General features: G+C 44.9%; 1 protein-coding gene across 1 annotated transcript in view; it reads left to right on the forward strand.

Annotated features, from left to right (window-relative positions):
* cdkal1 (CDK5 regulatory subunit associated protein 1-like 1) overlaps positions 1 to 27,528 on the forward strand; it is a 230,509-nt gene that overhangs the window by 65,756 nt on the left and 137,225 nt on the right. The window contains exons 6-7 of the mRNA XM_030369576.1: positions 3,798 to 3,846; positions 7,954 to 8,074. Of these exons, the coding sequence (XP_030225436.1) occupies positions 3,798 to 3,846; positions 7,954 to 8,074 (170 nt within the window). The remainder of the gene's footprint in view (positions 1 to 3,797; positions 3,847 to 7,953; positions 8,075 to 27,528) is intronic.

Here is a 27,528-nt window from a genome sequence, read left to right on the forward strand (position 1 = left end):
TATATATATATATATATATATATATATATACATGTTAGAAAATATATATATTTACTCTCATTTACTCCGAGAACATTTCGTCCCATATCCAACGATTGGACCAGAGCTGTTTGCAGTATCAACATCTTGTGAGAAATTGCATGAAACAATCCGTCCAAAGCAAACACCGGCAGCTCATCTAATATTCCCTCCACTAGTCCAGCGGGGCTCCCAATGCAAACACGTTTGTGATTGAAATACACACACATTCTCCGAGACGAGACGTCCGTATGGAGAAGATCCAAGCCTCCGAGCATGGGCGCAACTAGAGAGAGAGAGGGGGGGGAAAGAGAGGGGGAGAGAGAGAGAAGGTTGGGAGAGGGAGGGAGGGAGGGAGGGGGAGAGAGAGAGAGAGAGAGAGAGAGGGAAAGAGAGATGGAGAGAGGGAAAAGAGAAGGAGAGAGAGGGAAAGAGAGATGGGGAGAGAGAGAAAAGAGAAGGAGAGAGAGGGAAAGAGAGATGGGGAGAGAGGGAAAAGAGAAGGAGAGAGAGGGAAAGAGAGATGGGGGGAAGAGAGGGACAGAGAGAAGGTTGGGAGAGGGGGGGAGAGAGAGAGAGAGAGAGAAAGAGAGAAAGAGGGGGAGGGAGGGAGGGGGAGAGAGAGATGGGGAGAGAGGGAAAAGAGAAGGAGAGAGTGGGAAAAGAGAAGGAGAGAGAGGGGGGGAAAGAGGGGGAGGGAGAGAAAGAGAAGGGTGGGAAAAAAAGAGAGAGAGAGAGCGGGGGATAGATAGATGGAGAGGTGCGGGCAGACATGCAAACACACATCAAATATGCCCACATTAGTTTTGGAATTCCACCAGCGGAGCGCCGCTGCCCGTGCTTTATCTGGCCACTTTGAGGTTAATGTCAAATGACGCGGAATGCGTTCCCGCCATCGCATCCTGCAGCATCCGCCCGGATACACGCACAGCCGGCGCCCGGACCAATACAACTCTTGATTACTGCCTCTGTGTTTTGTTCGTGTAACATTAAATATCCTTTACCATATATAATGTAATTACATTTAAATAAATGTGCCAGCCGTGTTACATAATTACATTCAGATCAAGCGGCATGTATGTATAATATAATTACAGTCAGATAAACAGGCGCGCATACGTAATAGCCTTCAGGGCGAGGTTGGAAACAGCTGGTGAGTTTACTGCAGCAGGTCCCTACCCATTGTCATGAGGAGATTGGATTAGGCGTTGATGCACACACACACACACACACACACACACACACACACACACACACACACACACACACACACACACACACACGCGCGCACACACGCACACCAGTAAACGTGCATTTCCCCATGTATCCTTGAAAGTTACAATCAACCCCGGAATGACGGTGACAGTTGGTGGTATATGCAAATGATATGCAAATAACCTGTGGTGAATTTGCCTGGGGTGATTGCACTAACGGCTAGAATGAGGGGTGTGTTTGGGAGTGAAAATGCAATAGGAAAATGTAAATAATTCCGACTTTAAAAAATGGAAACTACTACGTGGTTCGTGTCTACTTGGCAAGGGTCCGTCTAGCTAGGTGTGTAGAATTGAATGCCTGGCAAACATCTGCGTTGATTTCCATCGCCCAGCATGCAACATGTATCTCGTACATACACACACACCATGCATACGCGCACACAGGCCAAAATACATTGTAAAAAACAGGTTGCAATCAAAGCAACACACGGATGCGTTTCCTTTAAAAAAATAACTTGTTTAAATTCATTACTTGGGGCCAGCTCTGTGGCCTGACCTCGACCCCTTGAATGTCTCGGCAGTAAAACCTGTTATGAGTGTAATTGTAATGGCCTTTCCTCTTCAACAGTAGTTATGTGTTTTAATAATCCTGTGTTCAAGGGAAGGCAACAATGTTCTCCTCAAGCCCCCAGGACTAGCTTGTAAAACATTTGCTCTTAATTTGTGCCGGTCTTGTTGTAGTTTAGAAGTTGTGTAAGAGGAAAAAAACATCTACACTAGTCTAGTGTAGATGTTTTTTTCCTCTTCTAATTGGCATTTCAGTGATTCAGTTTGACTGGAATAGGGAAACGATATTTGGCGTCTGTTCTAATGCATATAATGGGAAACATTGCTTCATCCCCAGGTTGCAATCCATGGTCACATAACACTAAACATAAAACTCCCAATGTTATTGTTGTATGAACTAAATCCACATTATACTTATTATTATTATTATTATTAACTACATTATAAACTATGAACGTTTAACAGTCTTAGAGGTACTCTAGCATCAAACCCACAGCTTATCAATAAGCTTTATTAGAATTCTATATGATGTTTAAGTGGGAGATCACACAGGACAGTGTTAGTGCAAACCCAAGGCCCAGCACAACATTGTTTTCCTTTGGCACAGATGCATGTGCGGATCTCCTTTTAGATGCACTTTGTGTTTTTTCTGGCTTTTTTCTGAACATGCATAAAGGTTTAACGCAATGGTAAACTTTCGCCATTGGCACAGAGCAACGCTGCTTGACACCATAAGAGAAGTAAACGAAAAATATTTTGCTAGTGTGGGGATAAAAGTTGAGGCTCTTGTCAAGACTATTTTATCGTTGAAACGGGACAATTGCGTACTCTTGCCTTGAGCGTTTCACACCATGCGCTCTGCCCTGGTGTTTTTGAGGCGCCCGGGTCTATTGCGACACTATCCTGTCATGTGACCGGTCCCCGAGTCTTTAACTCCCAGCTTATCTCACTTTTCATCTGCAACTGGTCTCGGGTTCCAGAAGTGGACCGTTGTGATGAAGAGATACAAAACTTTGGGTTTGGTTTTAGTGCTGTGAACACCTACTGGCTTTTTTGTTAATATTCAGTTTCTTACGTGTTGCGTTACCTCTTATGCACCAACCTCACCCAGTGCCCTTCCTTGTATGTGGGAATGTAGTTTGCAAAATAAAGAAATTCAGACTCCGATCAACTTTTGTTCTTAGCTCCAAAACCGATTGGGTCACATATTATCAAACTGCTTCTTGGCCTCAAAACCATTTTCCCTTTCATTAGTTAACCAATTAACATTTCAAATCTTCAAATGATTTGTGTTCCGACGTGTGTTTGTGTTTTTGTGCGTGTGTGTGTTTGTATCTGCATTTAATTGCCCAGCCTTGTTGAAAATAAGCCCTGATTGCAGAAACATTAGAGAATACATTTTCTCATTTTGTCACATACTGTGCCTGTAACTGCTTACTTGTTTGTGTGTGTGTGTGTGTTCATTGCTTTGCGCAATGGACCTTTATACTAATGTGCACAATTTAAACAATGACAATTCCCTGCATTTGGAAGATTTAAACCTCTTATCCTCAAACCTAGATACATTACGATGTATATACTAATATGAAACAAGGCATTGCTAATATCCCCACCCACTAGTGTACGAGTATATTGGGATGGCAGGTATTAAGAATCCATGGCCTTGTGTTTTAATCTGGGTGTAACCTTATGTAATGGGTCTCTTTCTCTCTGTCTTACCCCCTGTCTCACTCCCTCTCTCTCTGTGTCTGTTCTCTTACCCTGGCCAGTTGATCATTTATTGTCTAGAGTTAGTCGATAATGAATGTGGAGCATGATAGCCGTGGAGACCGCGGGGGGGATATTGGTAATCTATAAAAACATTTGAATATAGAGAAGTCCCCCAACTGTTATAGTGATTGTGTGCATCTAATATTTGGCTCTCTTTGTTTGTTGGCGTAGATATTATTTGTTTGCCCTCTGTTCAATTACACTCTTTTGTGATCGTGTGTGTTTCAGGTTCAACAAATTGATCGCGTGGTGGAAGTGGTAGACGAGGCCGTTAAAGGTACACACACGCACACACACCCAAACGCGCGCACACACACACACACACACACACACACACACACACACACACACACACACACACACACACACACACACACACACACACACACACACACACACACACACACACACACACACACGCACACACTGCAATCCTCCCGGCTTCATAATTAAATGAGCAGTGATGAATTGATTGGCTAATGAATAGGGAAGCATGGCCTCTCGCACAAACCATTGTTTCTACCGTTCACCTGCAAGTACGCATGACTAGCAGTCCACACGCGCTATTTCAGGTTCCTATGAGTGACTTGACCCCAGAGAGAGGATTTATTGGCCAACTATCGAATCATAAACTATATATAACTATATAATGTCCCACTGATGGTGAGAGTATGCCCGTACTTAAACATAATTTGAGTCCTGCAGTGCTTTATGTCTGTCTGGAAACCTCAGCAGCAGACAGAGTGACAAGCACTCACCTGGCAACGATCAGGTCCAGCAGTTAAAGCACCAGTTAACCACCACACTTTACTTGTTTAACCAAGGTCGGATCCAGTGTGTGCACAGTGCGTGCCCGTGCATGCTTGTGTGAGTGGAAAGATTTGCGTGCCCAGTTGAGATGTCATTTGCCCCCAACTGTTCTCTAATGAAGAACAGATTGAGTCTGCGTTCACTGTGTGTTTGTGTGTGTGTGTGTGTGTGTGCGTGCGCCGTGCGCGCATTAAAAGTGTTCCCTGTTCACATTGCATGCCCTTCCCTAATGAAGGACAGGGTACAGATGCTGAACTGTGTCTTAATTTTACTATCTGTCATCAACTCCAAACCCTCTGGCTATGTGATCAGTACAAACACACATGCACACACACCAACACACGCACACGCGAACACACGCACACACACACACACACACACGTCACACATATACACACACACACACACGCACACGTACACGTACACACACACGTACACGTACACACACACGTACACGTACACACACACGCCGACACACACGCACGCTCGGATACACTCAAACAGTTCAGGTGGAGACTGTGCCAATAAGCATGTTCTCCTCCTTCAAAACATCCTTTTTTGGTTCCATGTAGGCCTGCTGCTCCCTCCTATTTTTCTCTCAAGCTGTCTCCCTCCTCCTCCTCCCGCCCTTTCTCCCCCAATTCCTTTTCAGTATTCTCATAATTCATTATCCCCATCACAAACACACATACACATTCATGCAGACACACACACACACACACACACACACGCATGCAGACACACACACACACGCTCGCACTCACGCATGCGCACGCAGACACGCACGCACTCACACACACACACACATTCTGCAGATCATTTCTCCAGTGTCATTAAGGTTCTTTATGACTGTCTATAAACAGAGGGGGCTTATTTGAGCCCAGAGACCCCCGTCAGGCCTCTAAGCCTGGGGATTTGCCTCCAGTTACGACTACCTAAAAGTTAATTCTGTAGATGTTTTGTGTTCAGTTGCCCGTCTGTTTATTTCATTGGTGGAAAACCAATATATGAAGGTCATCTGTTATCCCAGGAGAAGTTGTTAAAACTTGATAAAAATGTGGCGATCATTCTGATCAGGGTAGTATGATGTACCCCCCTTTTTATTACACATCTTCATATCATGTATATCCAGCGATATAATGAATAATATAATAACAAATATAATAGCAGATATCCAAGAGGTGCTCCTGTAACTGCTGCTGCTTCGGACCACCAGGGGCTATATTGATATTATCTCCCCCCCCCCCCCCCCCCCCCCCCTCAAGATGACAGGAGGTCTGCGGCTATAGCTGTTGTCTCATGTGGCATCTCGCACTCATGGCAAATAGCTTTTTAGCATTTTCCCCCTTTTGACGAGCACATCTGTTCTAATGAAAGAGAAAGTAAAATGGTTATGTGGCGTTAAATGGCTCCCACAGCTCACGGGCGGAGGGAACGTGGAGTCTACGGTCACACACACCTGCCGTCGCAGTTGTCACTTGTCTTCTTTGTGGTCTAAAGAGGAGGCTCTCCCACAGCAATGAAAAGCCATCCCCACTCTATTAAGAGTTTTACTGGTGGGACTGTTTGGTAATCTAGAATGACTTTACTTCTCATATTACGTCGGGGTAATTGCATTCATAGTTTTCTAATACATTGTTCCTCGAGGGAGTTCGCCTTTATCTGAATTTTGAAACGTGTTACTCTAGGGTTATAATGGGTTAGACAAACTAATGCATCTGCTTAACCATAGGGTCTGTCTAGATGTCTAGCCCCCCATGTAACCCTGTAACCTACATTTCTCCAAGGCAAACTGCACACTGTTTGTTTCCAGAGCTAACCAGTCCGGGGGTAAAAGCATGGGTCAAAGGTTACACAGAAATGCAACAAGATGGGTAAGGAGCCCAAATCCAGTTTTTGTGGGGAGCTTAGAAGGGTCGAGGAGGTCGTCCACATGGGTTGCTAGTTCGATTCCTTGGTTCGTCCCGGATAATGTCCATGAGAGGGACACTAAAGGAGTTGCGGAAGAGCATCTTCGACCAGCTGGTTGAGTTCCCTTAGATGGTTGACTCTGCCGCGGGCGTACGGGAGCTTTCAGTGGCCACAGAGATCCCAGATCCTTCCTATTCCCCCCCTGGATAGACCTATATGGCCGACAGGTCAACGCATCACCTGTGGCTCGCCTTTGGCACTTTTTCTTCACGCCTGTGCATTAATGCTATCCATCTCCCGAAGGCTTATCCCATTACAATTTCGGATCATGAAATGTCCAACTACACGGTGGTTTGTAGTTTGCTTGGCGGGGGGAAAAAGGTGCTAATGTCCAACCGCGGGATAGATTGACCGAAGACAACATTTCGAATCGACTAGAATAAATGTTGACGTATGGATCCAATATGGGGTGCAGAGTTGCTCAGTGCTGGTATGCGGAGCAGTAAACTGGAACCACGGACGGACGGCGGATCAGAGTGACTGTTGGCTATCCAGGCCGCGGCCTTGCGTCTTGGCGAGCCACCAAATCCCGTCGGTGGGTTTTTCTGGGAGGGAAGTTTTCTCATTTCCCTGCTTGTATTAGGACATTACGACCTGTCACGCCTCGCTGATAGGCTCTTTGTCCTTCCCTGGGACGGATTGTCATTTTTATCTACCAATCGATAGCCTCGCTTCCTTACCCTGAGCCCCACCCTCCCAGGAGACCAATGTAAAGGGGATGAAAACAGCGAGGCAATTCCATCCCTGAGCGCCTCCGTCTCAAACACCCCGGGGTCGAAGCCTCACACACTATTAGCCGGCTTTCAAACGGGGCTGTGAGGGGAATGGTGCCGCCGCCCGCCACTGGTGCTGCAAAGCTTAGAGGGGGAATTTGGTATTTCACATATCGCACAATGTCAAAGTCAGACGTTATTACACTGGGAATGTCTGGTGTAAAACTAATTATGATGGGGTTAAACTTGGCCGGCTTTGGTGTTGATTCGAAAACACCCCGTGCCTTGCTTTGCCAATACCGGGTTGCAGGTCCATCGGTGTGGTTGTCCTTGGTTGGTCTACTGCGGTTACCGTCTGAAAACATGGTTATGAAATAATCAGGAGATCGGTCGTTTTGGTTGGCCATCTAGAGGAGAGTAACCAACAATAGCAAAGCTGCCGGTGGGGCTATTATGTCTAAATGCGGTGTGTGTCTGTTTATCTCGTAAAATAAAAATAAACGGAAGGAGAATGTTGAAAACCTGCCTGAAAAATACAAATCTCTCAGAGTCTCTGCTATCTGCTCACTCTTTTGTCCTCCAAACTATGAGAATGTTCTTTTGATAACACTTTTTATTTGGATAATTGGCATTTTCTGCTGGCATCATTCATTCATTCCATTCTCTTGGTTTCAATAGAATACCTACAATTCATGTTTGGGCCCACACACACCAGACTGAATAATGTAACGTTCTTGTGTATTGTGTTTTCATACACACACACACCTCCCTCAGCTTGTTTTGTCAGAAAACATTTGAGGCTACCACTCACTTGTCCTGTGTTGGTGGTAAAACAAGAGGAGAGTTTTCGTTTCCTGTTTGAAGTTGTCCTTGTGCCTTGTTTCTTGCAGGTCACTCAGTGCGTCTGTTAGGCCAGAAGAAGGATGGGGGGAAGAGGCTGGGGGGAGCCAGACTGGACCTGCCCAAGATCCGAAAGAACCCGCTCATAGAAATCATCTCCATCAACACAGGGTACGCGCGCGCACACACACACACACACACACACACACACACACACACACACACACACACACACACACACACACACACGCGCATACTTGCACACACACGTCTATACAGGGGACAGACACACACGTGCACACACAAAAATAGGTGATTCACGGCAACAGTGATATTGCTGCTACTGCATTTGACCACTTGCCATTTGTAAACAAAAGAAAAGAGCAACTGTATCCGCTTCCAACCCCTATTATAAGATGGTTGTTCACGCTTTTATGTAATTGGACAATTTTACTAACTTGTCGCCAACCTTTTCAGCATGCACGCGACTGCAGCCGATTATTATGGGACATCATTTGACCCACTGAATAAGCCACTAGCTTGGCTGGTCATTATCTTCCGAGGCTGGCAACCCACCGGATCAGCCCGAAATGCTGGTATCCAGCCTCACGAATGAAGGGCCAGGCCACTAGCTGATCCAGCAGGTCACTAGCCTCAGAAGCTAATGACCAAACAAGCCAGTTGCCGGTCCATCGCTTTGCTGGCCTTTGTGTGGCAAAAAGCTGATCTAGTGGGTTGCTAGGTTAGACACACGAGTTGTCACCCTGGTCCAATGAATATTCTTGTTCTCATTCCCCACCGCTGGAGTCCAGGCACCAGCGTACCACTGGCTAGATCAGTGGCTTCAGAAAGGATGTAGCGTCCGCCTGCCTCTCCAGAGTTTACATTTTCACCCATACGCTGCACCATAGTGCATGCTTTTAGTCAGGGAGGTAAACAAGGCACATACTAATGACACATTTTTCTGGGTGACCAATATATTCGCCTCGCCCCAACCCTGCCACCACTTCAATTAATGTCAGAACCCAGAAGCGATTATTATTTTATGAATCTACGCAATTGTGCTTGTAAAATAAAAAATCCTTAACATGAGTGAGACATTTTTTTCGAGAGCATAACCTTTCAGAAATAATTCAGCAAAAAATATTTTGATTTGTCTCATTAACCCATCTTCATAGGCTATATGAGTTTGAGGGTTGAATGACCTTTATTCTTAAATAAACGAGAATGACATTTGCATGCAGTAAATTAAATAGCTTAACCAACAAGGACAACAAATAACAAGTTCTTCTGAAAAACTAACTTTTAGGATTTTGGCAATGGGTTAAAGGATATGCCATATCGAACTTTAAAGAAATAATTAGGACGGCATACAAGAAATATATGTTAGAAATAAATGAAGGGGCTGATTTTAAGTAAATGCCCGCAAATCAACAGCCTATTATAAATACTGAAAAAGGCTCCACAGCGACCCACACCCGCTGTTATGTTGGGTCACAGGGCCAATCACTCAGTAGTCGCATCACTAACAAACACACTGACCAATACACACACACACACACACACACACACACACACACACACACACACACACACACACACACACACACACACACACACACACACACACACACACAGACAGACACACACACGGTGAAGACACACACACACATACACAAACACACACACAGCCACACGCACAGCTCATCAAATATTCAACCGAGCTCATAGATTCAATTTCTTGCCTGCCATCCTGCTGTCGTTTGTAAATGGACATGCTGCTGTGTTTGTGTGTCTCCGTGTGTGTGTGTGTGTGTGTATGTGTGTATAAGTGTGTACGCATCTGTTTGAGAGAGGGACACAGAGTTAGTGTGCCGGTTACCGTGCCCTGTTTCACCTTGAAAAGCCACTTAAATAACATAATGGTGGATTTCTTTGAATCAATTTGACCTGGTTGGCTTTAAACCGGGCGGTTTGTGTATTTGTATTCCTACTTGCCCACAAATTGACTTTGGTCAAGATTGCGATTAGATCCATCATTAATATTTCATCCAAAGAGAGCCCGGAGCTTAATGAAACAGAAATGGAGAGAGGAAACGATGGAAATAAATTAGGCACGCACATTATTTCCAAGACAGAACCCAGACCTTACTGCGAATGGTCTCCTCTGTCGTTCGTGCCTACCTATTTCCACACACATGGAGGGGGGCATGCTTTTAGCGAGGCCCCCGCATTTTACGACACATTTTACACTCTCACATCTCTGTCGGACGCGCCTCCGGGCTAGTGCTCTCTCTAGGCTAGTAAAAAGGCCGGGTTACAGCGCAGGACTAATTTCCACCCGGCTCTGATGGTTCTCAGTCAATCATCTTACCCCCCGCCGCCGTCTCTCCTCCTCCACCTCGCATTCACGTTCCTCACTTTGACAGGCCGGTTCACCTTGTAAGGAGGTAACACACAGCTGGGACCACGCTGGGAGTCAGGAGCTGTATAGGACGGATTAGCCACCTTGGACCTCCTCCCGAGTCCCCACCGAGCAGAGTTATTTTAATACGTACAGCCTGCCCGGTTGATGTCTCAGTCTGCCTCCGATCTATAGAATGCATATTATGTTGGCTGATATCCATACGTATTTTACCGTATATAAGCAAACACAGAAAGAAAGTTTGAGTTTTTAGCCGGTGCTAATGCCCTGGTTTGTACTGTATATGCCACTACTAAACACAGTACACTCTTGACAGTTTGTCCTTGTTGCTTATCCCACTTGTTTCCACTTCAGCAAACTAGGTTAGCAATTATTTGGAACTTCCCTAAACTCACGAGCACAGCAGTTTGTTTATCTTGGGTGTATTAAGCGACATCTAGAAACTGTCATGACATTCGCTGCTGACAATAGAAAATAGGTCTAGATAGCTGGAAAACGTGTGCACTATTTATTGGTGGTGTGGGAAATAATTTACTCACCTAACCATTGGGATTTGTTTAATCTCTGATTGTGAATCAATTCACACGGTCTTCGGTTTTGTGTTCATTATTGCAATCCGTTGATAAGCATATTTTTCTAATAAAAAAAACGAGATCTTATACACAATTTACTCTGCTTTCATGCCATCATTTTTTAAACCACCTTTCTTACAAACACAGCAACTTGAGAAGATCCTGAAAGAGGCACCCGGATTTACTGAATCGAGATTCCGTTTTGAATAAAGAATCGTCAGTAACTAGGGATAGTAAATTCCAAACTCAAGTGATCGAAGGAATTCCTCGAGGATCAATCGAGTACTCGTTTAATCAAATCTATTTTTAGAATGCAACACATCTGCAGCAGGAATAGGCCTAATGATGAACGGCAATATTACCAACCAAACATGTAATGCTTATTCCCCATCAAAACAGTCAGTTATCAGAGTATTCATTATTTATTTTTGCAAACGTTCAAAACACATTTTCCTTACAAAAATAAATATGCTTCTCGCAATTTAAATCACGGGATTAAAGCTGCGTCTTGCGGCGGTGAAAATAGCCGACACACTTGGATGCTGCGGGTCTGCTTTCCCGATCTCACCGTTGTGTTTCAAGAGCATATGTTGCCGCATAGTACTTGTAGTACTCTGGTAGCTCGATTTCGCTTGGCATATTTTACATTTCACCTTATGATCTCCTATTACTTTAAAGTATTTCAATTCTTTGCTGCGCTTTGCTTTAACTGAAAAGCTTTTTTTTGAATTCTGGCGTGCCTGCACAAGGCCACACAGAAATTTGATACATTTCATTTGCTTTGTGCCCACGGCATGCGTTAGTGGCGCCGCACAGAAAATTGATACATTTGCTTCAGAAAACTTTGTGTGTTTATATGCAAACTCGAGTTTGCCTGTCCACCAACTGATTTCATTTGTAACGAGGAGTACTCGAGTAATCGATTCCTCACGCCCATCCCTATTAGTAACAGAGAATCGATTGTGATTCAAATGGTGTGCAAAAGCATCAAAATCGAATCAGGTCATGAGACATCAAAAGAGTTATATTAACATGTACGTCATCCCACATTATATATTTTTGTAAGAAATAATAATTAACTTATGTCTTTTCACCAAAGAGGGAATACAAATAATCAACGTGACGTTGGGAATCATGGCCTTGTCCCAGCCCCAATCTACAAAGTGAATATGCTGACAGACCAATCCAATACACACATGATTTGAACAATGACATGATTATCTGGGCCGCTATAAAGAATTACTTTCAGAACGTTTGGTGATTAGTCACGGATCAGCCACGACTTACAAGCATGAATATTATCATTTAATACACAAACTGTTTTTCAGGGATTTGTTGGCTGCAGGTCAAACATGAGACCCTCAACTCATAACAGAATATAAACCTTCCCATTTCTATATTCATATGTAGTATCTGATATTCATACGGGGGGAGGTTGGCCCCTAAAGGCATGATTTTAAAAGCTTGGATTAAAATAGAGATTCAAAACAAAGTGCTCTGTGGACTTATTACTTAAGATGAACCAGTATATGGATCAATGATATTAAATCATGTCAAGGAAGGATTCTGGTAGCAATCATTTGAAAAAAATGAGTTGTATACATTTATCCCACAGTCTGTGCTTCCATCTGCCCATTCAACCATTCCTGTGCTCTAGAACCATCAATCCACTTGCCAATGCATCAGGAAAACTATCCATACTATGGTGGCTATTCTCATAAAACACAACACGGTTTCATACAAACTTAACTTGGGTTTACTGTTGTGTTGGTGTGTGTCAGATAATTAGTTCAAGAATTCCAAAAGTTTGTCCTTTACCTTTAGTGCTTTTTTCTAGTTCTTAAATTATGTTATGTAATAAATTCAATGAGAATGTGTAATCCGCAGTGTTCTCACTAGCCTCAGCGATTACCCTTACCCTGCACCATAGTGAATGCTGTCAATCAAGGAGGTAAAGACGGCACACACAATGACGCATTTGTTCCGATAAGAACCAATCAGGACCATCCCTTCATCCCGCCTCCATGTCTACATTATGTCATAACCTCAAGTGTCGTCGTCACTTCGGATATTTTTTTTTCAATGTAATTACTTTAATCGCGACAAACATTTCCATATTTTTTCTGGCATTACTTTTGGCATCAGTTTGACTCCATACCAGGGCCTGAGCTGGCAGTGAGTCAAACACGAGAGGTTGGTGGCCTTTTCTTACATACGACGTGAACAGAGCCAAAGCTGTTGGACACAGGGCCAAGCCATTCATCTGCGATGAAGAATGGGGCCAATGCCCGAATCAGTGCACCTTGGGCATCGCACCGCAACCTGCCAGGACTTAACACCTGGCTGCTCTTAGGTCACACCATCTGACCTTCATCATGGTTGCCATTGACCTTTATTCAAACCTTCTGATTCAGCTGACGACTTTAGCAGACCCCGATATTTGTTCAAATGTGGAGGATGCACATATGACTTTTTAGAGTTCTAACATTACAGAATACAAATTTAAAGTCTCATACATATCTTTTATTGAACGCATGGCCGTCTAGCACATGCTTTGTCCAAGCTACAAGCGATGAGGCACTGAGCTTTAGTACTGAGCCTTGGGTGCCCACATGCCCGATGTAGCGGTCATCAACTCCCTCATAAACTCCTAATTTAGCCTCTGTGATACATGGAGCTCATCAGTTTTCTATGGCTCCTCAATGATAGCTAATGACGTGCTTGATGGGCTCCAGAAGTCCATCTCTTGGCAGGCCTGGTCCAGGGTAGTGGGGTCGCCAGGCAGTGGGCCTGTTGGAGTCGGTCATAAGGCTCTTAGGCCAAACGATCACGTTTTGACTTTATTGAGCATTTAGTTAATATCGTCGCTTGTAAATTGTGTCTCGTCTGAGTCGCTGAACTACTGAACTAAAACGCATTGTTAGCCTCATTATATAGTCGGGTCTGGCCCTTGCTGAGCTTCTTGCATATTCCCTTGTACATTATACAAATCGTAGGCTCCACTCGGTCTGTGAGACGAGACGGGGAATCCAGGATGCAGTGTACCTGAATACATTATCTCCAGCAAATTCACTCATCACAGCTAGTGGATGGTGCTTTAGCTTGAAATCCCGCCATCTTGACTCAGTTAAATCCAAGGGTGCTTTGTGATGAAACATTACACTTCACCGGACTCAAGACTGCGACACTTGCGACCATTTACAATGAGGATGCAAGATCATTCCTTCCTCAGTCGATTTAGTTCAAGTACATTTTCAAAACCTATATGTACGGGGCCGGGGGCAATGAGTCTGTTAACTTATTCGACAGATATCTATGTATTTTCCCGTTATTAATTACCATTCGATAAACAAATATATATTATGCTTGGTTCTATGAAACTCAATGAACATAATTTAAATGCATTAGGAGCAATAAAGGAAGATTGGCTTTTAAAAATAGTTGGCTGAAGACATGTTTAGTAATTGAATAACTAAATATTCGTATTCAGCTCCCTATTTATTAAGAAAAATATTCCTTTGTGAACCTCATAATGGCTTAGGGTGTTGGTGTTTAAAACTCAAAGGTCCTTGAAGCTCTTTCATAAGAGCATAATTTTAATGGCACAAATAGAAAAATAACTCTAAACCGTAATGAATGCCATGCCAACTCTCACCACCTGCTATCCATCCTTCACCTCTTTATTCGCCATCTCATTTATGCATTTAAAAAACCTTTTCAATTTTCTCCAGCCCCCGTGAAGGTCTGATTTATTTTAGGCCTTGAGGTATTTTGCTTGGGCGCAAAAGAGAACTAGTTCCACTTGTTTTTTCACCACCACAGTGTACCCTGCACTGCAGTGCAGCCCCCAGTTGTCCATCGAATGTACAACACAAATAGTCTGGACCTGTGTGGAATTACATTACCTGACGCTTAGTATGTTCTTAGCCAGCCAAGGACGTTCTTGTCCATGGAACTGACCACATCTGCACTTGATTGTCCACAACGTACCCCCCATCCACTGGCAAAAAGATAACATTGAATCCATAATCAGTTTATTCAGACTTGATTGTATTTGACACAATATCTATTAACTCTCTCTTTGGAGGTCAGATTTTGCTTTGGTGGAACGTCAAATCCTTTGACAGCCAAAGAATTTTCAAGGTAGGAAAAAACTTGTCTTTATGTACATTAGGGTTCTGCCCAAACAATGTATTAGTGGTGCTGCACCACCATCATTCTTTCAAGCGCCAACATGTAGGCTAGCATTTAAAAACATGGGCTGTCAGGAAACACACATTAGTCGACTGAGTCGTTTTTTTCCAATTACAGTGCGATTGGTTCAAAAAGCCAGATAATATCCCGAGTAAGTGCTTTGTGGAGGGAGACGGTGGCTCCCGGATCCACTCTTGGTCCGAGTCCGTCTGGATTATGGCAGAGTTTCAATTCAAAGCGGGTCGAACACTTGACTAGTGAAAGTGTTATGGCGACTGGGCCGCCGGGATAATATGTTGGGACTTGAGCCCTGCTGTATCTTGTCCGTTACTCTTTCCCCTCAGCTTTCACTGATGTGACCTCCCACAGTCTTGCGATTATCTGTGGTTATCCACAGTCTGACTGCAAGCTTGATAGCTTGATAGCTGTTCTATTTTTTCCTGTCAGAGAGTTGTGTGGGGCTCATTGAAGAATAATAGTTTAATATTCTTATGAGGTAGCGATGACATCATCAGTGGCATTTTACAGCCTGTCAAACAGAGAGGTCTTTGTGCAGAGGAGCATGCATGTGCACACACACACACACGCACACACACACACACACACACACACACACACACACACACACACACACACACACACACACACACACACACACACACACACACCTACGCACAGACACCTACGCAGTCTCTCTGTTAATATCATCTCCACACACTGCTGGCTCTATGCTGGGAACTGCTTTTGCATCAGGGAGCCTTTTTAGGTATTTGTGCAATCTAATGTTCTGGCCTTTGAAGTGTCATGTCCATTTTGTCTAGATTCATGTCAGCGAATGCGTGTGTGTTTGCGCATGAATGCCTGTGTGCTTGCTGTTATGCATATCCAATTTGAAGCAAAGGTCAGATGGACACACTGCTGCAAGCTAAATCTGTGTCTCTCTCTCTCTCTCTCTCTCTCTCTCTCTCTCTCTCTCTCTCTCTCTCTCTCTCTCTCTCTCTCTCTCTCTCTCTCTCTCTCTCTCTCTCTCTCTCTCTCTCTCTCTCTCTCTCTCTCTCTCTCTCTCTCTCTCTCCCCCCCCCCCCCCGTGCTTCCTTCTCCTACCATCCTAGCCGCCTGCTCTCTGGAAATGTTCACCATCTAACAGCTCGGATAAAACCCTTGTTTTTGCTCAACGTAGGCAAACTTACGAGTGGTCCATGAAGCCCTTTTTAACATGGCACCTGTCCTAATTATGAATGGTTTCTATGTATCATTACACCTCAAATCATGTTAATTGAAAAAGGTTGTGTTCCCATCTGACTCTTTTCTGTTCAGCTACAGCAGCCCCTCCACCTTGGATTTGATTCCTTGTCAGCAGCCTCCCTATAGGAGCAAAAACTGATTTGTCTGGTGTGACATCTGGGATTACCTATGAAAATTCAATTTCACATCCAAATGAATTTGCAGTATTAGTTTCATTAGATCTGAATATTAATTTGCATCTGCACCTATTAATTCCAAATTAGATTGGCTTTTTTTCCTCTTTTTTTTTTTTTACCTCCACTTAGGTAATTTTACACTGATTATGAACGTGCTGCTATTTTCCTCAAATAGCCTGCGGCACGGCTTTAAAGGAACATTGGCTGCTTCCTCCTGGGCCATTAGCAGATTCTCGTTAAAGACCTGACTTCATAAAATAATTTTCTAAAGTCAATCCAACCCTATTTTCTGTTGCTTTAGCCGAGCGCTGATTTGCAGGGTTGGTTCAGGTCACCCGCGTGCTTTTCCATAATGGTCATGCATCTTGTATAGTTTGACAGAGTGCCTATTTGAATATGTCATGACAGGGACATTGGTTGTAATGCATCCACAAATGTCTCTACACAGGGGGATGAGGTGCAGCTGTTCGACCATGCATTATTCTGTCAGTACTCACAAGTTTTAATCAAACGTGGCCATGTGTTGCCGAAAGTCCAAAAACTTGGCAAACTAACATTATAAAACGTAATATACGACTGAAATGTAATTCCTGCCAAACATAATTTGTTCCTATTTAAAGATTGCTTCAAAAAACTGTGTAGACCAGAAGAGACAGCTGCTTGACGCCCAGAAGATGAAGTGTATGGTTATTGGTCATTATTTTTCAGCATCTGTCGAAAGACGGATTAGGCCAGATGTTCCTTTCCAGTGTCCTCCAGCTCCAGCCGTGTTGCCGCAGCATTTGTTGCTTTTCAGGGCTGCTCGTATAACCCCTCTGTCCACTGCCATTGTCAGTCTGCCTTCTTTTCAAACGCTGAAGATTCTAAGGGTGGTACCTCCAAAACACAGCTAAATTCTAGCAGGTATCCATCTGTTTAGCTTTCAGATTTTATTCTGTCGTTCGTATGGACCTGCAGTTAGCCACCTACGCACACAAACGCACACACACACACCTACGCACACAAACACAGACACGCAAACACGTGCAGACCTACGCACAAGCACACACACACAGAAACACACACATACACGTACACACACACACACACACAGACCTAAGCGCACAAACAAACAGAGGCACACACACGCGCAGTCTTTCGCGCACACACATGCAGACCTAGGCACACACAGACCAGCGCAATTTTTACAACTCACAAATAAAAGAGCACTTACTGGGCCCCGGTAATACTCGGTTCCTGGAACCCAATGCCTATTTGTGTGCAAGCACCTGAGCAGCGTACATAAATCTCAGCTTTGGCAAGGTCTCAGAGTATAGTTAGAGACTCGGTGGGTGTATGCTGTTTAATGATCATAAACGGGTCTGTTGTGATTCAGTTAATTGTTGCTTCAACATTGTTAAATAAAGGGTCTTCCAAACAACCTGAAGGCAAATCCTCCAATTGGGCCTTCCCAGCAGTCAGGGCGATTTGAAGCTTTCCGGGCCGACCGTGATGCCTGCTCTCAGAGCCAAGTTTTATGCCCCTGCTCGCCGTGTTACCACTTGTTAGAGGCGTCAATACCTTCGGTGTGATTCATGTTTTCAAGCGGTGTTGGGGAGCTGCCTAGTGTTTTTGCAGTCTGCTACTCTGGGAAGTGATAGACAATATTAACAAGCACAACTTCCACGTGTTTCATGCAAACGTAGCCTTTGATTGCTTGGCTCATACAGTTGAGCAAAATAAAAATAAATAATCCCTTTTTAATTAAACGTGAAACAATGTTGGGCTCCGAGGGACAATCTGGGTTCCAGTTTTATTTTGGTGTGTTGCTATTATTCATTAGTTGAACGGATAGCAAATACCTCCATGGAACCAGCGCTTTGCATGTTGATAGAAGCTTAATAGAGGCAGGCGTGTCTGTTTGAACGATCCTTTTGCATGTGCTCAATTCTCTTTCATGGGCTTTTTTAAATGGCGGCTGATCGCTGTTCTTGTCCAATCGTCTTCCTGGATCAGGGTATTTGCATGGCGGCCGGCAGACCGCCGATGGCGTAAACAAAAAAGTCCATATTGACCGTTTGCAGTTTGGTGCCGCAGCCCATTGTCACCGCCGTGTGGAACGATGACCGATCGTGACAATGGCGTACAACATGTGGCGGGAGTCTCTCTCGCTCTCTCTCTCTCTCTCTCTCTCTCTCTCTCTCTCTCTCTCTCTCTCCTATGTGTTATCGCTCTGGCCCCTCCCCTTGTGAATGTTCTGTTTCCTGAGTGATTGGAGAGGGCCTCCAAGGGGAGCCGTCTCAGTGCCGTGCACAGACCCTTTGGGACAATACGTCTTCGAGAAACCCCCACCCACCCGCCCAGACCGAAGTGCATGCTGTCAACTTTGTGACCCTAAGTGTGTGTGTGTGTGTGTGTGTGTGTGTGTGTGTTTGGGGGGGGGATTTAATCAAGGTGAATCTTTCATCTCCCACATGTATATTTCAATGCTGCAACCAGAGTCAATCCCAGTAGGTCTAAGGATACGTTACTGTCCTAAGGAAAGTTGATGAAATATATGCGTGTCTCATGCCTCACTTTTTACTGTTTACTTACAGCCTCATGAAAAACATTTTTCATGGGAAAATTCACTGCTGGTATTTTATATCATGTCAGTTTTGGTTTTGGTCTTGAAAACCTATATATATTCTTAAATCAATTCAGTTTGACAACACTGATGGCTTCGTGAACTGATTCTATATTAATGCTCAACAATTAGGCGTGTGTGTGTGTGTGTGTGTGTGTTTTCTTTTCTTTTCTGGAGCTAGTAGTATGGCACACTGTCCTAGTTGGTCACAAGGCTGGGTTTACAGACAGCCGTGAGTTCTCATGCAGGTTTCTGTGGCATTATTGTGACTGTGGTGGAGTAGTCTCTGCAGCCTCAGTGTGGCAGTATCATTCATAATAATAACAAAAGATAGCATGCAGACACAATACGGTCATCTGTTATGAAATTAACGCAATGCAGAGCTGTGTGAGTTCAGCGCATTACAACATTCTTTATTGTAACCTGCTGGTGTTTAAAGCGTATACCAAATTATGTTATCTGTGTTTTAGGCCTGGCTACTGATTCCTGTTATTTTGTTTGGTTTAAAGTGACGCATGTTCATGGATTGAAACTTTTTTTTACGTCCACAGGAATGAGCCTGTGGATTTGGCACTGTTGGATTGTCTTGTTATCAGCTTTGTTTTCGAGCCGTCCATTTACTTTAATGATTGGTGCTGAACTTGAATTTGGCTAGGGCCGTGGTTGGCTGGCTTGAATACTGAATTACTTGTAACTTTATTGATTTTGTTCTGCTCCTATGAGGAAGGTAATGACATTTTCTGATGAATCTGACACTACTGTGATAGAGTTTAAAGGGGAGCTGATCTATAGCCTGCATGTTTTGTGTGTCTTGACTACTGCCCCAAGGGCCTCTAGGAAGTGTGTGTGTGTTTGCGTGCGTGTGTGTGTGTGCGTACGTACCTTTGTTTGTAGCTCACAAAGGCAGACATGGGAGAGAGGATGTGTGCGTTTCTAATAAACAACAACAACAACTTAAAGATAATTGTGAATAATTCTGAAATGGAAGTCATTTCTCAGGACAAAAACAAGACTTCCAGTTTGAAGGGGGAAGGGAGCGCTGGACAGTCATGAGCTAACACACAATCAAACAAGGCTATCCAAATTGTTCTATCGAGAATAATTAAGTTCCACATCGAACACATGAGGGTACTATGCACAGCATTCTTTAATAGCATGTTGCAAAGAACACACACACGCACACACACATACTAGCGAAGCATCACTCAACCATGCCAAGCCTCACACTTATCTCAAGGAGACTAGATTACTGGAGCAGATTTTGCTGAATGTGCGGTTGTAAAGCAGCCCAGCGTTGGGAAGGGACCTGCGTTGGGAATGATTTCATTAAGGTTTTACCGATCGCGTACGTGCAGGCTTTCCACATGGATGACTATATGCATCGCTACGCACACACATTTTGAATTACGTGTCGAAAAATGCAAAAACAGACACACACGCATAAACACACGCTCTCGCTGACATCCAGCTGAATGTTAAACAGACACACTCATCCCCACACGTACACACACACGAGTATGCATCCTGTCTCTCATGCAAACAATTGAACACACACACACACACACACACACACACACACACACACACACACACACACACACACACACACACACACACACACACACAGTCCAGCTGTGCTCCCATGCGATTTGCTCCTGTTTTTCAAACCTGTGTATTGGTAGTTTTCAGCTCCACTGGTCTGAACACATTATTCTATTTCTCTCTTTCTCTGTGTTCCGCACTCACACACACACCTATCCCACGGTGCACTTTGTAAATTCAACATACTGAAGTGACTCTGAACTGCTGAACTGCTGGCCAATCACATTATCTGCAGCGGGGTATAGACTCACACTGGGCACTCATTTACATGATTGTTTTCTGGTGGTGTTGTCTTTTTCCTACTTTAAAGGCACTCCATACGTCGGACAATACTGTTTGTCCAATAATTCAACGTGATATTGACTTGTAAATATGTGTTGTTATGACCTAGCCCCAATTTGTGCAGGGATCGTTGACAGTGAAGCTTAGGAAGAGTAGGCCGTCAACGTTTCACCGTCTACAAAGCACATTATTTGGGATTTGATTGATTTGATTGCCTTTTTATGTGCAGATAAAGAAAGTGTGTTTTTAGTCATGCCGTGCACGTCATGGATACAAGGTAACCCTAGGCGGCATTGGTTTCCTGAACTCTGACCAAATACTGCTGAGCATGTCATCTAAAGCTGCCTCGCTGATTCTAATCAAGCAATCTGACGCTTGTCACAAAACACTTTCTTTACTTTTCACATGTTTTTATTTTTTACAATTTTAAACTACGATACCCGGTCAGAAGATGTTTTTAACACACCATCTATTGCCCAACGCGAAGGTCTGGTGGGGTAGTGTGCAAAGCATCCTGAAGGGCTCACCCCGGAGCAGGCCAGCCGTTCAGCGAGAGACCTTGCCTGAGAGTGCGTAAATCATCCAGGGACGTACGGTCGGTCCCAACGCGACGCAGTGAGTCGGTCCTTCGAGGGCCCCGGGTTGGTCTACCATCGACTTGCTTACCATGTGACGGGAGGGAATAGATCCGAAACGGGATGTTACCGGATGAATTATCTCAGTGTCGGGACAGGTTGAGATCGTCCATCTAGCCTGCGATGGGGTGGATCGCGGTATTACTCACACAAACCACTCATGCAGCTCGTCAGCCCGTGCGAGCTCATGAAAGTCCAATGGGTTCGCCCGGTGCTTTCGAATAGTAAACAGTATCACCCTGAAAGGGAGAAGTCGCCTTTCACACTGATCCATTCTCTCTGGGCATAATGGATGCAATGCCACTGCTGCCGTCTGCCTTCAAGTGACAAGCAAACACAGACACGCACGCACCCACACACGCACACATGCACGCTCTCATACACAGGCATGCACGCTCTCACACACTCTCTCTCTCTCTCTCTCTCTCTCTCTCTCTCTCTCTCTCTCTCTGTCTCTGTCTCTGTCTCTGTCTCTCTCTCTGTCTCTCTCTCTCTCTCTCTCTCTCTCTCTCTCTCTCTCTCTCTCTCTCTCTCTCTCTCTCTCTCTCTCTCTCTCTCACACACACACAGAGAAACACACGCAAACACCCACACATGCACGCTCTCACACACACACACCACAAAGAGGGATAACAGGCAGATGAGAGGCGATTGGTGGCACACACATGGACACAGGCCCATCGGGAAAGAGCTCTGGTGGACAAGGCGTTGGACGGGGGTCCTCCGGGGAGCTGGGGGAGTCGGAGGGAGAACAGGGGACCCGGGTGGAGCGGTGTAGCAGGCGCCATGGGGAGCACGAGACTAAGTGGCCCAGAGCTGGTGAGGTCAAACACAAAGGAGGGATTCAGCAGCCCCAGCCCTGGGTCCCAGCTGCTGTGACACGCGCACGCTAATGCACACACACACAAATGGGTGCACTCTTACTGACACGCACACATGCATACACTGGTTCTTCAGAAGCTCCCAAGGGTCCCCAACACACCCACACACACTTACACAGACACAAACACACGCACACATGCAGGCTTGTATTTTAGAACTTCCCCAGGGCCACACACACACACACACACACACACACACACACACACAGTGTGTGATCAATTATGAAACTTGCAGCAACTGGAGAGTGAAAAGAAGCCTTTGTGTGCGTGGTCATCACTCTGTACATTTGGTACTCCCTCTTGTTGCTGTTTTTCAAGGTTTTATTATTGGCATCGCTTGAAAAACACGCTGACACCACCGTGGCCAGCCGCCCCGAGTGATTCTCATTTCATCCAACAGTTGTGACCGTGACGGCTACTGTCTGCTGTAAGCGTGTCCGTCCGTGTGTGAGACCTTGCCGTGTCTCGTCCTCGTCATCGTCTCTGTATCTGTTGCACACCGTGTAAGGGCCGTTCTTCACTTCGCCAGGCAATTGCGATCACAAGTTCACAAAGCCGTACACCTCACCACAGTAATAGGAGCTAAGGGATGCATTAGTGAGGTGATAGCGCTGGTCAAAGAAAAATATGTTATCAGTTACTCGTTTTTCTTAGTCCCTACAAACCGCCCATCCAAATCATTGTGTTAATCATAATAATGATACATTATGGGCCCTATCTTGCATCCGGCGCAATTGACTTTCTCACTGGCGCATGTGTCGTTGCTAGTTTGCAACTGGCGCAGAGCGTTCTTTCCCTCCTGCGCCACACGTCGGTAATTTAGGGAATGATCTTTTCTTGACACAGACATCGTGTACATGCCCATAACTTTTAGGATTGATGAGTATTTGATCGTGAGAAAACATTGTTTTACCGCGAGTGAGTTTTAAAAAGAATGAATGTGTGTGTGTACGTGTAAAATTATTAATGAATGCGGGTGCATGTGTGTGCGTCCATCTGTTTAAACACACGCAAACTAAACACGTAGCGCATAATGTAGTCCATGGCAATGTATATTAACGGGGGGACACATGCATATTAGGAACACAAGTCGATGACGATAATGCATGCAATACTGATAAGAAACAATGTTTATAATGTATTGCGTCTATCATTAAATAGAACCACAGTTACCGCATATCATATGTGTGTTAAGATTTCTTTGCCGAAATTTATTTGAGGACTCAGTATTTCTGAAGTTGTGGAAGAAAACCTTATTCCATGTGTGAATTTGGCCACATTATTTGGCCATAAACTGAGCCATTTGAAGTTTGAAATTCATGTGCATCTGTCTCATCCGAGACTGCATACGCGCTGTCAAAACATCCACTCGTCAGTTTCAAATGCGGCTCTTAAAGGGGCCCTATGTGTCTTTGTGTTTGGTTTTAATGAAATAATATACACATTGTGCTACAAAGAATCCCATCAGTTTTTTGTTGTCACGGGTGATCGGGACCGGGCAAAGCCTGTTCAATGATCCTGAGGCTTAGGGACAAGCTCCTCCAGGCTCCAACATATGGAGTGTGTAGGGGGAATCTGTGTCAAAATGGAAATTTCCAGAAACTTTGGTAATCCTCGAGTTTAGTTTCCCCAGTGCTGTTCTCTCGCTCCATCTCTGACTCTTAGCTTTTGATGTCCTTTTATTCCCCATGCTCTGTCTGACGTGACATAACACGGATTTGGTGTCCTCCACGATGACTTTGAGACTAAGCCGTTGACTTATTGTTGACGGGGTTTTTGTTCTGCCGAAGTAACGACTTTAATACGATTTGTCTATTCAACGTACACACGTCTAATGCGTCTAATAAGCTAAGGACCGATCACCCTCCCCACCCCCCCCTCCCCTCCTTTGTTTTTCATAATGCCAAACTCCAGCAGCAATCAATGCATGGATCCATACACACACAAATATATGCACATGCCTGTACACAATCACTTTGATACGTGATGCCCCGAGCCTTTTCTAATTAACTTTCCAGCAAACGCTTTGTTTCTGTCGTTTAACCTGCTACTCAAGAGACCTTTATTTAGGAGCCTCTCTTGCTATCAATCTTTCGCTCCCTCTCTCTCTTTCTCTCTTGCGCTAAACACAACAGGGCTTTTCTCTTTTTGTTATTGAGGTAAGGCTGTTTGCCAGAGAGACAATAGAGACGCTCTCTCCATCTCCTTGCCTTCTCTCTGTTTTGCCCCCTCACATGCACCAGGGATTTCACTGGCAATCATCGCCTGCACTCGCTCTGGGCTTCATTGTCTTTAGCGCGTTCCCTGTTTGGCTCTGGTGTGAGTTCACTTCAAATACACCGCGCTCTGGCTTTAATTCCTCTTGATTTTATTTTTTTTCACAAGAAATCAAATGCGAGCAAATGATCACAGCCAAAAAGACAACAAACATAAAAATATAACAACTAAGTGTGTAATAAAGGGGATTCTGTTACACTTGATGCGTGGAGCAGTCCCCGTACCGAGGGACCTGTCGTGTGGCTGCGGTCCATGTCTCGTCGTCCGCCGCCCCTGCCTGGGCGTCTCGCCCACTAAGGCTCCGCTCCAGGCTTTGGCTCTCGTGCTTTTACTATATTGTCTCCCACCGCTCAAACCGTGTAGTCCCGACCACTTCTCATTGTCTGCCGTCTTAGCAGCGCTGATAGCCATAATACTGATATCTCCAGAGAGTTGAGGATGGTGTTGATGTGCAGGGGTGAAGACACGGGACAACACAATCCACAATACATGCAATAGTTTTATCTTGGCAAAACTATGGAAAGTCGCTCGATATTCAGTGGTGGCACACGGCGACAGCTACGGCATTAAGTCTAATCTGTAATACGACTTTATTGCTGTACTGTTTATTGTAATTCCTATTTAATGCCTATCAACTTGAAGTGGATTGTAGACGGAGTGATTGATGTATAATCGTTGTGATCACCCTATCATGGGACACGGATGCATCGAGGGGAGATCACGGGCAGCCAGGAGTAATTAAGCCAAATACAGCAACAACAACAACAGCCACCCAAGCACATATTTCTCTGGTGCCTACTTGTGTTCTTCAGACCCAATATCCAGCGCCGTCACGACAACGACGTGAACGTCACAGCCAGAAGACTCCCCCAGGGCTCGGCAGATGAAGTTCACGAGACACATTCCTCCACTTACCCCCCCCCCCCCCCCCCCCCGCACACAGAACCCCGCGAAAATACACTAACACAGGCTGAACGTATTCATCTGATCTGTATCATCACTCCTCCTCCATCCTTGGTCCCCCCTGCATCAAATTCCACTCTTTCTAATTCCACTCAAGCCTCACTTAGCTGCATGAAACGTATATGCATGCATTAATCGAATTATCTCCAGAAAAAGTTTTGACCATCTTTACATTGACCGCCTTCTTGTGTACTTCCTTTTTCCCGGGCGGCCGCTTTGCCGAGGCTTCGGCGGGTGTCAGTGTCTGGCGATGAAGACGGATCGACCCGACAGGCAGACAGACTCTTAAGGGAGGCTCATCGGTTTCACAGCCGCCGCCAACGCTCTCATGTGCTGCGGTTTTAATTGAACTTGATTGAAGGTAGCGGCTTTGTCACACGCACGCTCCAGCGAGCTGTGTGGCTCTGCTCTCTCAGAAACCACTCTGACCGGTGGGGTTATGCCTTCCCCACCGGCAGCGCATTGAACACCTGCCATGGCTGGGTGGATGGATAGTCTACTTCACCTTGAAGATGGATAGTATATAATATATACTGTATAGACACATTTTTACAAGGTTTACGTATTTTCCTGTACTCCCGTACTTAACGGCTCACTTTGCACATTCCCAAAAGTCCTATGTTTGTGGGTCCCTGTTTGTGTCTATTTCAGGAAATGTGCGTGTGTGTGTGTTTGTGTGATTTATAGGCTGCCTCTCGCTCTGTGTTAGCGTATGTGCCTTTCGAGGGCTGACTCGCTGTCACTCTCAGTTTGGACTGACTGACGGACGGAGGGAGGGAGGGGCACGGCGGCTAATACTGTGTTGTGATCCTAGACAAATGGTCAGCAGTGACATTCTCTCTCTCTCTCTCTCTCTCTCTCTCTCTCTCTCTCTCTCTCTCTCTCTAAAATATGCAAAAATAGGCCTTAACACACACACATACACACCGTAATATACCCACGCACGCACACACAAACGCACGCACGCACACACAAACACACGCAGAAACAGACCCACGCGCACAAACTCACAAACAGACCACTATCTGTCTCTTGAGATTAATGTTGGTGTGATCCACTCAGCTGGCCGTGATCACATTAAGATGGATGTACCCCCTGGTGTGCGTGTGTGTGTGTGTGTCTGTGTTTATGTGCACGCCTAGTGCTCCTAGGGCCCCATCTGTGCTTTCTCCAGGGCTGGGTCCTGTGACCTAGCTCCCTTCCTCGGTGCCCTCCGCCTGGGTAAGAGACACCCTGACGGAGGGGGGAAGATGGAGAGCGGCCGTACAGCCAAAGAGATGGAGCATCTCTGTCTCACTAACGAGAGCTGCGCTTTCACCATTACCTTATTAAGGGCTGAGATCGATGGTCGCTCCGCAGAAAGCGCTGTGTAGCGTTGGAAAGATATATAGATGTACCGTTTATGACATGGTGGTGGAATTAAATCGCTGGAATGGATGGATAAGACACGGGGATTAAGGGAGATAATGCAATAGCCCTTTGAGATTATGGACAACGTCGTCTTGCTGAAGATAAGTTTACTTTCTGTGTGGGACTGTGGTCACGTTTTGTTTATTGATTCTTGTTGGATGCACATTCTGTGTCTATTTGGAAATTGGTTGGGGGGTTATTTAACTTATCTGCTCCACAATTTTTTAATCATTTTGAAAACATTCGAAAACCAAACTGCTTTGTATCGAAGATCGATGTGTTTTTGTGGGGATAAAATATATAAAATAATAGTCAAATAAAAGTCAGCTGCTTCGAAAGACTTGATCAAGGGCGGGGA

This window comes from Gadus morhua, chromosome 11, assembly GCF_902167405.1.
Source record: "Gadus morhua chromosome 11, gadMor3.0, whole genome shotgun sequence".
NCBI lineage: Eukaryota > Metazoa > Chordata > Actinopteri > Gadiformes > Gadidae > Gadus > Gadus morhua.